Raw genomic sequence first — 14,105 nt, forward strand, 5'->3', positions numbered from 1 at the left:
TCTCATCACTTTTCTCCCCTAAAACATTTGTTTTAAAAAAAGTTTGTAAAACAAGGTACTTCTACTCCTAGATTAACTGAGTCATCTCATTTTTGTTTCTCAAGTTCACAAGACTACTTTTTGAAGCCACCTTTTTTTCATTCTTTACTAAAAAAAACAGCATAAAGCATAAATCCTCTCAACTAGAGAGGGTATTCAAAACAATCTACTACTGTTCCCACAGTTACTGACAGAACAGGCTTCAAAGAACTGCACACTCACAAAAATGCAAGGAATGTTTAAACCAAAAAAACCTCCATAATCAAAACATTAATTTTGCCCTTTATCTAACCACATGAGTTTTGTATCCACTTATATGTGCGCTTTAAGCAAATGTCTCAATTACAGCTTCAACTTGAAGAAATTAAATGGAGAGTATGATGTTCTAAGTAAAAGTCCAACCTGTATTGCCCACAACAGGGGTTTTTCAGCCTGTTTCCCCACTTGCGCCTGAATTTCTAAGGTGTTGACAAAAGACAATAAGGAAATGGAAGTCCACAATCACTAAGCTTAAGTTTGCTATGTAAGGTCCAAATCCTAAAATTTCAGAGGGGTGAAAACCACTCATCTAAAAACATCCAAGGAACTGAAGAAATTTCACCATTATATTTCATACACTTAATTTTCAAAGAATTGGACTGCTAGAGTCGCACCAGATTCCTGAGAGGAAAACAAAGCGCTTCCTAAATCACACATGTCTACCAATGTAAGCATCAAAATGGAACTTCTGTCAGAATATTCCTATGGCCAAAATATACTTCTTTCAGAACCTCAAGCAGCTTTATTAAATTAGTATCTTGGCTTTCTTGGAACATTTAGATCAGTTGAATTACAACTTTTCTCCTAGGATCTATTAATCTAAGCTCTTTGACATACAATACTTCACAGATAACTTAGTTTGAGTACAAATGGAAGGATATAAATTACTTACCGGGACAATAAAAGCCAAGGTTTTGCCTGATCCAGTCTTTGCAGCTCCAAGTACATCTTTACCTTGTAAAGCCAAACCTATGGTTTGCCTCTGTATCTCTGTTACCACACGATACTGAGCTTCCTGCAATCCTAGTATTTGCAGTATAGGAAGAGAAGACAGTGTAGGACAGGAACAAGTAGGGGGAGAAAAAAACATCTTTATTTTTGTCTCTCCCAGAGCTATATTCCTCCATTTAGAAAATGCTGTACATGGCAACAGTTATCTAAAATTTAATTTAAAGCAAAGAAATGTTCAGATGTGGATAAATAATACATTAGTTTTTACTTAAGTTACTTTCCAAAGAAAACTTTCATACTCACCTTTTAGGGTTTTCTTTGACAACGGAAAATCTGAAAACCTCTGAATTTCACTTGCATTTATCTGAAACAAGGTAACTTTAATCAGTGCTTACAATCCAAGCATAACAGAAATTAAACAGTGTTCTTTAAGTTGCTGTTAACATAAATATGTAGTAGTTCAGTATGACCTGAGCCAAGTTAGCTGGTCAGGCAACCTATACTAGTTTGAGCTAAGCCAAACCACCCTTCTACCATAAACTGTTTAGTAAGTAGTAAGATACACATTAAAGCTCAGATCATCATGAAATCACAGAACAAACAGGCTGAAAGGGAGCTCAGGAGGCCCCTGGTCTAACCTCCTGCTCATAGCAAGTGAGCTCTGAGGTCACGTCAGGCTGCTCAGGGCTCCAGCCACTCCAGGTTGAAAACGCTCAAGGATAAAGACTGGACAGCTTCTCCAGGCAACCTGTCCCTCACTCCACCTGACTGTCCTCATCAAAGGGAAAAAGCAATTCAGACCAAGCCTCTCTCCTGCCAGCTTATACCTCATCTCTCATTCTTATGCCCTGTGCCATCTCCTTAACAATTTCCCCAGGGACTCTGAGGGCTTCTGTGAAGTCTCCATCTCAACCGCAAAGCCATCTCTGCTACAGACTGACAAGCCCAGCTCCCCCAGTCTCTCCTCACAGCACAAGTGCTCCAGCCCCCACCATTTCAACAGCCCTCCACTGAACTGGATCCATTTTATTGGCATCTTTTTCTTATCGAGGGGTCCAAAACTAGATGTAGTATTACTCAGGGAAAAAAAAGTGGGTTTTTTTTTCTCAAATCATATTTTAAAAAGATACTGCAGTATGCAAGCAAGGTCTAAATTTTCTACAACGCAGCATGCCACAAGCCTCACACGTAACTTGCAATTAAGCCTCATGCTAAGCAATACAGAAATTCTGTAGCCTTTTTGTCCAGAAGTGTCCCAGTCAGACTAACTGCCAGTAGAGATTATAATAAAGTATCTACAGCAAAACACGTAACTAGCCAATTATTTCATATTTCTGTGTGGCTGCAACGAGCACCAAGTTTATGATCCACACACACTAAGCATACATTCATTTTCCTGGCAATATCCACAGGGGAGCAGTTTGTTTTTAGAGGGTACTGCAAATGGAGTAATGATTGTCGTACCCCATAAGACGCAACTCGGAGCTCTTACCTCGTTTCTTTTTTAACCATTCCAACCTATGAAAAAAACATTACTATGCTGCAAAGTACACAGCCCTTACCTTCCTGAAAAAGAGAGCAGCTCACCTGCACCCACAACAACTTAACCCTTACTGCTCCCACATGCAAACATTGCTGGCAGCCTCCTTACAGCCTACAACCTTATTATATCTTAGCTGTCCTTTTCCCATCTATATATTCATATCCCTGGAATCAATGAGTATGAAGTGCATTCCAGCTGCTGTATAAGGTCAGGTATCACAAAAGTAGGTAAACAGTTCCGCATGGTAAAGGCCTGGTAAACAAACGCTTCAGGAAATATCTCCAGATAACAAACACATTTCTCCCCTGCACCACTTTTCCATTTTGACTCTACAGTGATAGCTTCAAGATTTTTTTTGCATAAACTTAGCATTAGGTTATGTGATTGAAGACTCATGACTGAACTCAAAGACCCCCACAAGAACCAGCAGAACAACGCCAGGGAAGGAGCCCAAATAACATCATCGCTGCACACCAAGTTAAACCACCCTGACTCAGCTGCTCCTTGAGAGTACCAGAGGGGAGCACTCCACTCATGGTCCCTGGGTGAACCCCACCGAGGCATTAGCAGGGCCACCCCCCATCCCCCAAGGCTGGCAGGGGGTAGTGCCTGCAGGGGCGTGGGGACTCACAGGGAGCTGTGGAGGAAAAACATTTGGGGATGTTGTGCAATACATGAGGTGTTGTAAGGGGTCTGTGGGAATGTGCAAGACTTGTTATGGGACATTTAGGGGACGATCAATGGCAGGGAAAGGGAGGGATCATGGTGGGCTGGGGAGGAACCGGTGTGAGAAAATAGTGGGAAAAGGGGATAAAAGGGGCTGGTCGGGGTAACAGCTGGCTGGTCCGTACGCTCCTCTGACCGACCGAGCCCTGCACCTCGTCACCACAGCCTGCCCTACAGTCTTACTAAATAAATACTCTTCTGTAAGAATATTTATTACCGCTGCTACTATTAACAACAGCTCTTCTGTCCTTTCCATCGACTTTCTGTGCGGGCACAGTCTCTATTCGGAGCCCGGGTGAGCGCCCACCACCCAACCCTCCAGCCAGGCTGGTGGGCAGCAGCACGAGCGCTGAGTGTCGGCAACTGGAGTGGGACCACGACCCTCAGAGGCTGGAGGTGCCGGTGCCAGCACCTGGGGAACCCGGGGCCTGGGGCGGCTCTGGGACAGACGGAGTAGCTAATGCCAGCAAATGGAGAGATCCATTTTCCACGTGTGGGTCCGTATTTCACTAGTGGACGTGAATCTGATCAGACAAGAGAAGAACAGCACCTGCCACCCACACTGTCCATTTGCTCCCGAGGCGGGGAGGGCGACTACCGTATCTATAAAGCCTGAGCAAATGAAGAGGAAGAGAGACTACAACAGCTTTGCATGTATACTGACTAGCATCCATAAACTGAAATTTCCAACTGTCAAACTCTGAGCTTACACGATTTGTACATTTCTAATAGGTATCGTTTATTTCTAACGGATTGCTGAACAGAAATCTCCCAACACAGGGACCAAGCAAAATGGTCCTGAGATGTTCCTGACAAGCCATAGTAACAATTCCAGAGAAAGCCTCAAATGAAGAGCTACTGACCTGTCAGATCAGCCTTATATCTACCTCAAGTACCACACCTCGTACAGGCTCTGCCTATTAGAAAAAACTGAGGATTTATACCTGTTTAAAGCACCTAGGTCACAGCACTACTCTTTTCAGTCTAGTTCTCTCTGGTAAAAGCAAGAAAAGTAATATAGTGCATGAATTTCATCTCTAAATAAAAGGTATATAAAAAAAATAACATCCTTATTAAAACCAGGTTTTGACGTAGTTCAAGACAAAGCTCTTGCAAGGTAATTTCAAACTTTCACTGTGTCCTAGCAGAGCAATTAAACTTCTGCCAAGTATTACTTAAAAATCTTAAGTTTTTTTATAACTTTAAGTTATTTTTATAAAACCTACTTGTGCTGAGAAGCATGTACTTTAAGCTCCTACATTTCTGGGAGGGGGGGGAAATTCCTATCAGAAATCACTATAAACAAGTGGGGGGTTGACTTTCAGAAATTGCAATTTCTGACAAATACTTCTGAATTCCATTGATAATTTTGAAGATACTCTCTATCACAAACAATACTGCATATTAGGCTAATTCCCAGTGTTCTTATTTTGCATGTTAAAGGATCATAAGTCAGTGATATGTACAGGTTCATTTTAATTTCAACCAAGAGACTGTCTGCACAGGAAAACAGTATGCCTATGAGAGGGAAAACAAAAATCCAAACAATTCATTATGTGAAACTAAAGGGATGGATTTAAACAGGTTTGTGACACATGGAACAGGCTATTGCAGCAATATGAAATCTTTCTAAATAATTAAGGCTGCTTTAAGTATTTCACTGGTCAGCTTTTTTAAAAATCTAGATGACCCAGCAGGAACAGACGTATCAATCTCAAAGGAGACAAATATTGTTGCACTCTTCTACCTTTAACTCCTCTAAATCAATTTAAAAAATCATTACGTGCATAAGCCTAGCGGTTTTAGAGATGTCCAAGAAGGAAAAAGTGAAAACAGTATTAAAAGAGTGAGGCACAGGAATGTTAGGAAAGGCCATGTCACAAAGCTTCCTGTATTATCTCTCTGCCCTACAAACTTACAGGAGCACAAGAATTCTCTGTTGTAGCACCCTTAAAGTCCAAAGATACTGGGTTATTTTTAAATAAAGTCTAAATGGCAGGAGTGAGAAGAACTGGTGTTAGAGGTAGGTGGTCTTGTAGATCTATTCCATACCTACACACACCAGTGCAAAACACCACCAACCAGTGGAAATCTGTACTTGTGAGCTCTCTCTAATCTGCTCTAGGTGAGAGCAGCCACCTTGTTTCCAATACTTCAAATGCTATTCTGATCTAACTTGACGAAAGAGTTTACACATACAGCTTCCCAGCACATCAGGTAAGCTGTTAAAGCTTTTCATGAGCACAACTCTGTGAAGAAGACTATGTCCATCAACAGCCTCACAGGTAGGCAACAAAGTCACTGGATCAACAGACAACAGATCAGCTATGAACACGTAACACAGAAAATAATCCCAAGATTTGGAGACACTAGATTTGGAAAATGGAAACTAAATTTCACATTTTCCGTTTATGATGCCACACATTCACAATCATGTCAACAAAGGGCAAAAAAAATCCAGTAACAAAGTATCTTGGTTATCTCTTCATTCTTGTTTAATTTTGTCCTCTTTATCCATTGCAGTCATTCTCACACTGGAAATTATAAACAATGTACTCTTAAGAGGGGGTGCAAGGTGGATCCTCTTGCATCCAGAAGCCGTGCTACCCCTATTCCATGCCACATGTAAGATGACAAAAGCACATGAAGACCTAACCCACCCACAGCCTTCACGTCAGAGACCCCAGCCAGTGCTCCTCAGAGAGAGGTGCTTACTGAAGAGCTTTCAGATTCCCTCATCTTTAAGAAGGTATCTGCCTCATGCAGAACCCACTGGAGACTCCTGAAGATCCAAGTACATGGCACTTCCTCATAGTCCTCACCCCCACTATAACCATGTCCAGAGTAATAGGGAAGAAATGCAGGAGACCAAGTGGAAAACCTTGTCAGGGACCAGAGAAGGAGACACGAAGGACTGAAGACAGAAAGCTAGGTGGGCATCCACCTGTATGTTCACAGACAGGAGACTCCTGGAGCTAGAGGACAGCAAAACCCCAGAAGAGTTGAGACCAGGAGCCCTCAAAACTATCCAAAGACAAACATATGTTTACCCTGTCTTCATTCTGATGGATACATGCATGACCACTACCAGCCTCTCTTCAACCTCTATAAATACACACAAACACAACCTCCCAACACCCAACGCTTACCTATGCTGCCCCAAGCTCCACAGAGACACAGAATTATCACCTGTATCCCAGAAATGCACATAGGTGGCACAGAAGCATACATACATATTCACATAGCCATACACACAACAAATAAACACAAGTATCTATGGAAGTAATTGACAGAGGTGACTATAAGGCCGGTAAAAGCAGAAATCTATGTAGAATGAGTGGAAATTAAATGCAAGCATCAAATGTATAGGATGTGTTTCAGGGAAAAGTGACTGCATTTAAATATTACACAAAACATTTCAGGCTAGGAGTAGAGGAACAGACTACTGCAGAAAATTAGAATGGGGACTATTCAAACTAAAATGTCTGAGATCTGTACATCTACCCACCACAACCCAGATATACCACCCTAAAATTTATGAAAGTAAGAAAAGAATACTGACCACACTACAGAAAAGCAAGAGTTACATTATTCCCTTAAAGAATGTAGTTTCATTAACTCACTGTTTGTGTGTTCCTTTTAGACCCCTCTCCTGCTTATAAACATCTGTGAGCAACAGAGTCATACCCCACTACCTATCACGGATGCATTCCTGTAAAGTGGAATGGTATGACAGATAGCGATTTTTCCCTGTAAGAACTAATGTAATAATATAAAGGAATGTATGTATGTTGGCATTTATTACACACATACAGCATAAATACAGCAGAACTGTATATGGAGAACATATACACTGTGTGGGGGGAGAACAAAGGCAAATGCAGCATCAAATGGGGGGAAAGTTGGCTTCCCACAGATCATTTTTCAAAATATTTCTGCCATTTCATCTCTGAGACCAAATGCCCAAGATATACCTTTTACTTCAAGCATTCTTGCTGCCTCCTTTTAACCAATTAGATTTTTTTTCATTGTCATCATCTTCCTCAAATGAATCCAACTAAGGGCAAAGGACACGTGAATAGGGGTCATGTTTGGCCATTCAGTCTCACAGAGGCTGTATGTACTCCAAAAAGTCAGTATCTCCTCCAGTTGATGATTCTCATAATCCTGCTCCTGCCTCTCAATACATCCATGCCACATACATATAATTTCAGTACACAGGAGCAACATACTGCTTAAGCTTCTGCACATGTGTCTACTACATTAGAAGAAAAGCTACCCCCTGAACTCAATCATTTTATCTATGACACTACTGCACAGATTACTAAGCGACCAGTGATGGGACTCCAAAACAAGAGATAGAGAAGAAAGAATAACCAGATATTGCCGTAGTACCCTAAGGTAACACTGCAGCCTAATCTGCATATGGCATTATCCAGTAAATGCAAGCTATAATGAAATGTAGAAACGATTAGGGCCTGACAACATGCAAAACTAGTTTCACTATACACCTCCCTGTGTTCAAATACATGGAAATACAAAGCAATCTATTGTGTATGCACTGCAGTTTGGTATACAAACAATAAGCCCACCACCCTGGGTTCTGTGCAGACAGCTCACAAACTCTGTACGCTGCCTTTGCCAAGTTGCTTTAATTCATTTTCTCTCTCTTGTTCAGATGTGCCCCCTCCAGAGAGCCTGCAGAGGCAGCAATCTCATTCTAGGTTATAACAAGCAGTCCAACTGTACTGTAGCGATGTAAGTTTTTCATTCCACAACGAAAGGTACATACCACCAGTGTTATCCCACTCAGAAAAATGCAAGCTTCTAACAATTCCAGTAGTCTGCTTTCAGTCAGCATGTAAATCCTCTATTTCTACTGTGAGTAGAAAGACATTGCCAAATCAAGATAACTCAAGATTTATCCACAAAAAAATGTATTAATTAATTATGTAGCTACCATCTTTATTTTTTATCATTTATGAGTAAGTCCATTTTTTCCCCCTGAGAAATAACATGTGATTCAAAACAGTAATTTGACCATCTTCAGAAGCACATCGTTTGCTTGCAAACCAGTAAAGTCCACGATTGTGTGAAGCATCAGAATATTACCTTGCTAAATCTTAACCAAAGGAGCTAATATGACCTCTTCATGGCGGCAGACATGTTTCTTCCAGACCTGTCATTACTTTCTGCTCAATCAAATTACAACCACCAAGAAGCCTCTACTACCAGCTACGCTGAGCGCAGCATAGCCACGTACAACCGCCACGCTTCTCTCCAGGAGTAGCTGCAAGTTCAGCAAAAGTTGGCAGGACGCAGAGCAACTGCACAGGCAGAGCACACCTAAGCCGTTATTCAGAATTATTCACAATCTCGGTACCTCCTGCTAAGCAGCATGGCTCAAATGCCAGCATCCCCCAGAGGGATGCAAGGCAATCTGGGTGACAAAACCAAGGCCACCAACCCTGGCTCTACACTCAAATACCTATGTCCTGACTTGAGGTTAAACAACGTGCTCTTCTAGGGTGATGTCTGCCTGTCGGGCAGCTTCTACGGAGAGAAAGGTGTCCCATCTCCTGGTGTCCCACCTCCAGCAGCCGAGACGCGCTGGCCGCCTGGTCAGAAGGGCCAAGTGCCACTGGTGACGATCGGCCACAGCCGCCTCCTCACCGCGCCCCCGCCCACCCGCGCCCCTCGGGGGCCGCTGCCTGCCCGGCCACGCCACCAGAGCCGCGGGTACCGCCCGCTCCTCCTCTGCCCGGGGGGCGAAAGGCAAGGAATGGAGGCTCATCCCTGCCTCAAGGGGGTGAAAGCCCCTCTGCCTGCCACCGTCCAGCGTCCCCAACAAACCAGCTACCTACAGGCACCGCCAACAGCCCTGCCAACGCGGGGTGCGCACCAGGACACCTCTCCCCCTCACAGCTTCCCCCTCGCAGCCCTACCCACACACACCCCGCACGAGGAGAGGAGCCGCTTTCCCGCCCGCCATGCCCGCACGCCCGCCGGGCGTCCCCCCGCCCCCTCCCCCCCGGCCCGGCAGCACCACGCGTACCTCGGGGTAGCGCTGCACCAGGCGGCCGATGACCTCCCGCTCCACCTGCCACTCGGGCCGCTTCCTCTCCTTGCGCTGCAGCCGCAGCCTCCTCGTCCGCCGAGTGTACTTCTTCTTCCAGCGCTCGAAGCTGCGCACGGGGTCCATCGCCGCCGCCCCGCCGCCGCCGCCATCGCTGCCGGCCCGGCCCATGCTGCCCCCGCCGCCCCGCATGGGACCCACACGGCCGCCGGGGGCGGAGCTGGGCGCGCGCGGAGTGCGTCAGCCGGGCGCGCCGCCGGGGAGGGCTCGGCTCGGCTCGGCTCGGCTCGGCTCGGCTCGGCTCGGCTCGGCTCGGCTCGGCTCGGCTCGGCTCGGCTCGGCTCGGCTCGGCTCGGCTCGGCTCGGCTCGGCTCGGCTCGGCTCGTTTCGGACGGGCTGGGACGGGCTCGGACGGGCTCGGACGGGCTCGGCGCGGCTCCGCTCCGAGAGAGACCGCGCTCTGGGCCTTCCCTCACCTGTGGAAAGGTGGAGAGATTGCGCGAGAGTTGAGGAGAAATCACACTTCGTCTCGTATAACCCAAAAAATGGGCTCTTGGCGCAGCTTGTAAAATATGTTCTGTGACAGAGATGACAAAATTGAAATGAAAAACCGTAAAGAAATGATGCCGTAATAGAAAAGGAGTACGTGCTTAGTACTGACGTAAATTCAGTCCTCTGCAGCACAGTGGGGCGAGGGATGAGGAGGCAGAGTTCTATGAAAGCTCTGCTAATGCTTTATTTGCTAATTTATTACAAGGGAAAACTGCCACATTTTTAAAAAATCGGAAGGGACTTGTCAGACATACGGCGGGCCTTGCGTGTAAGGTGCTGGATTTAAGCGCAGCTGGATGTGTGTTTGAGCCTTGGTAATACAGCTGCAGCCGGTGGCCTTGGCTGAGAGCCCTGCGCTGCGCCATGGCTTGGCTGGGCCTCACAGGGGGGGCAACAGGTTTACCCGGGGTGGTCTCTATAAGAAGTACGTATCTCTACAAGTAATCAGATTTAATAAACCTGCAAATGTGTATTACACTATCTTTGCATGGGCCGATTCTTAACCTCTCTCTGGGGGGAAGGTCTGCATCGCTCTGCAGTCGCTCGGTCAGAAACGATCCGCTGAGTCAGTTTTAGTACTACATGGGCACGCAGAATTAAAACCCAAAACCAGGCTGCAGAGTTATTGTGCCACATCAGGAAGAGAAAATGACAAACACATTTATGCAATGTCAGAAGAAGGAAGTAAACACGCTGATGAGGGGAACAGTGAAAGACTCCCAAAATAATTACTGTCTCTGATGAGGGTTTGGAATTCCAGAAAGCTGAGGGAAAAGGGAGTGTCTTAATTAGCTCCACTTTTGCCGTACACATGTTGAGTGTGTCACTGAAGATGTTTTCCCTCCTCCCAAAGATCAGGCAAACCCGTGATCATAGAAATGTTTGTTTCCTCTGTTTTCCTCTTAAGTTCCTAATTTCAGGACAGGCTGGAAATATCTCCATTAAATATGTCCCAGTGGGATCTCTCCTCCTAGGTCCAGCTTTGAATTCAGTGGTTTTCTCTAGGTGTTTATTTGCTGTTAAGATGAATAAGGAAGGATACTGAAGGTTTTATTCTTGAAACAGAAACGTTTTTTTCCAGAAGTACCTGATTAAAAACTGTTTGCAGGAGGTGCAGTTCCACCCCGAAGGATGTGCTTGGGGAGGGGGGATGGCACATCTTTCCCATGATTACAGCACATTAACTTGACATACAAAAGAAGGTCCCAACCTGACATGATCAGACTGGTGCAGGGCTCAGCTGCCACTTTAAGTGGTTCTGTCTGCCTGTAATAGAAAAAGAAAAAACAGAAACCCTCCTGTGTAGAATTCCTGCTGTTGCCCTGATGGAGTAAGTTTAACCTTTTTGTAAGTAAATGTACAGGTGAAAGGGTTGAGTTTGAACATGCTGTCTTTGCTCACCTGGCCTATGTTTTGCCTACAGGCTCATCTCATTCATAGCAGAACAGCAGCAGTGGTCCATGAGTGACCACAGACATAAATCCACAATGAAAAAAGTTACATTAAAAACAATATCTTGCTGTCCTGTTTCTAAAACAACTTTTTCTGCTGCTGTCATGAAAAACACTGTTAATTATGCTTATATGTTTCCGATGCTTTTTAATGATTTGTTTGCTCATTAGCCAAGGGATCCATATACCAGGAATGGAAAACCAGAAAGTCAAAAGCAGCCTGTCCTGTTTCCCGCAGTAGAAGGTAAAATGCTGGAGAGCCTCGCGGCCCTGTATTGGAGGTCTGGGAGCCTGCAAAAAAAAAGGAGCCACCTTTCTATTTTCTCTGCTGTCCTCTCACCCTGAAGGGCTTGTCTGAGAAACAGTCAATGGTTTGTAAAAGTTTCCCTTTTATACAGGAACAAATTCTACTGTATTAAAATCCGTTTATTTATGATGTGGAAGACTACTTCAGCTGTCTTGTAATAGTACTACCCTAAAACTGTGGCAAAACCAGAGATCCTTCTGGATTTCACTTTAATAAAGAGAAAGGGAAGAAAAAATTATTTTTTACAAGTTAACAAATGATTCAAGCATGGTTGTTTACTTGCAGTTTGGAGAAGTGAAGGAAGGGAGTATGCTATAACAATAAATGTAACAAGGGTCTCTATACAAGACCACGGAGAAGAAGAAGGTAATATTTGATTTCTAAAAAAAACTGTTTCAGTAACAGTCATTCTTCATAGATTTCACTCTCATGCAGATTCAGTCTTTCCTACTCATATGCACAAACATGTATGTGTCTGGGCAGGGTTATTTATGGTGACAAGGAGGACAAGGGGCACCAAGTATCAAGGTCAGGGCCCTGAGGGCACTTGTAGACCTTAATGGCCCTGACCAGCCGTACTTGAGTCCTCTCCCTACACCCTGGCTCCACCCTGCAGCTTCAGGCCCTGCCGGAGTTGTCTTATGTCATGTTGGTCCCCAGCTCAGCCACAGCCCTGCCTGTTCTTGGCCGCAGACCTCACCCGCTGGGCCTCTGAGCTGCAGACTGACTTCCTGGCTTGACCTAGGACCTGCTTTGTCAGTGTGGACCTGCCTGGTTAACCGTTGTCAATGGCTGTGGCCACCAGACCCGATCCTCATCCTGACCCTGATCAGGAAGTTGATTTCCCAGCTTGACCTTGGACCTGTCTCATCACCACAGACTCGTCTGATGAGCTGGACTCTTGACTGACCCTGGTTGCCACCCACGAGCACACCCTGCTCCCTTGCACTGTGCTAGCAGCCTTAGCCCCTGACTCTTAGGAAGCAGTAAGCCCTTGCTGTGCCCTGACAGTCAAGCTCTAATCACTTTTTCTGGGTTCATCCTGAATGGTGACAATGGTGCACAATCTTTGAAATCCTTTATATTCTTTCTTGACAAAAGCCTCATTTGAGTTGTATCGCACAGCTGTTGCTCTGTATCTCTGTTGTGGACCTTTCTTCATGGCATGGCCGTAGTACAGTTGGCCCTACACCCCCATCCTGCCAATTCCCCATTCTTACCCATATTCTTTCTTGCATTTCATGGTTGGTCTTAATCTCTTCATTTGCTACATGTGCATCGTTCCCTGCACTCCTGCTGTGCCATTTCTTCCGGTACCTCATGCTGCTGCTCAGACTCTCATTCACATACCCCATACCCCAGTTAAATATTCCCTTTACAAATCTCTACAGGAATTTAAGATAACTAGAAGCTGATTTTATTTAAGAACAAAATAATAACATTGTGTGTACTTAAGTTAAACTTTGGTGTTTCCATTAAATCTTTGATTGTTTTGTACTGACCTGTTTTCTTTCCTTTTTTCCACATAATCTTCATCACCTAAGGAAGTAATCAGCAAACCAGAGGAAGGGACCCCAGAAGTACAAGATATCAATGAAATACCACTAAACCCCTTCTCAATGAAACAGCCATGTGCTAGGAGAAGTTACTTGAGAGGCTGTCTGAGGCCAAGAGTCTCTCAACACTCCTTATCTTCCAAGGCTTAACTTGCTATGCTTCAGGAGATATGTAAGATTTTGCATCTGAGGAATGTGCTTGAGTGTCTGTGAATGAGACATGCAAGCTTGAAAAAACCCACAGTGAAAGGATGGATCTTCAGTGTAATATTTGCAGTACTATGATGTAACTTCAGGCTGTTTTAAAAACAATATGCAAATGGCAGTCAGATTTATGAATGTTATTTTTAATAGAAGGAATGTTCCCATAAGTAATTATTATGAATTTTTATCTGTCTAAAGGAGTACAGAAAAAAAAATTAAGAAAGCCCATGGGTTTTCCTATGTTGGGTAGCCCTATAGTAAAAAGGCTATCACCCAAGAAATTAAATTTTAAAAGGCAAAACTTAAACTAGGTTTTCAAAAACTCAGTAGAAACACCGTTTCAGTAATTCCTGGCCTGAGCAAATGGGTAAGTTGTGATGAATAAATATTGTGAGCTATGACCAAGAATATTGTGGGGTATAATTGAGACCTTGTACTTTCCTCTTAGTAATGAGCTGCTGTTTCCCCAAAATGAAATAAATATGATTTTGTAGATGACGTTATGTGCTCTTCTTGTGGAAGTAATAAAATGAAAACACTTTTACCAAGTATATAAATTGCAGGAATGTGGTTTTCAGTAGACACTCCAAAATGTATTCTGCTCTGGGAAAAAAAGTAGTCGTACTATTACTCTAAACATGAATGCATGGTGCAGCTTAAA

At 44.3% G+C, this 14,105-nt stretch overlaps 1 protein-coding gene and 1 long non-coding RNA gene across 2 annotated transcripts in view; one reads left to right on the forward strand and one right to left on the reverse strand.

Moving 5' to 3' along the window:
- DDX10 (DEAD-box helicase 10) overlaps positions 1-9,602 on the reverse strand; it is a 191,486-nt gene extending 181,884 nt beyond the window's left edge. Inside the window, exons 1-3 of the mRNA XM_040583764.1 lie at positions 9,354-9,602; positions 1,333-1,393; positions 971-1,101 (exon numbers count right to left, since the gene is read on the reverse strand). Of these exons, the coding sequence (XP_040439698.1) occupies positions 971-1,101; positions 1,333-1,393; positions 9,354-9,566 (405 nt within the window). The 5' untranslated portion in view covers positions 9,567-9,602. The remainder of the gene's footprint in view (positions 1-970; positions 1,102-1,332; positions 1,394-9,353) is intronic.
- A 174-nt stretch (positions 9,603-9,776) lies between these two features.
- On the forward strand, positions 9,777-13,903 carry LOC121083471. The gene is made up of 4 exons (XR_005826380.1): positions 9,777-10,350; positions 11,549-11,621; positions 11,970-12,050; positions 13,229-13,903. It is a non-coding gene; the product is annotated as an uncharacterized LOC121083471 (long non-coding RNA).
- Positions 13,904-14,105: the final 202 nt, after the last annotated feature.

The sequence above is a fragment of the Falco naumanni genome, chromosome 2 (genome assembly GCF_017639655.2).
Source record: "Falco naumanni isolate bFalNau1 chromosome 2, bFalNau1.pat, whole genome shotgun sequence".
Lineage (NCBI taxonomy): Eukaryota > Metazoa > Chordata > Aves > Falconiformes > Falconidae > Falco > Falco naumanni.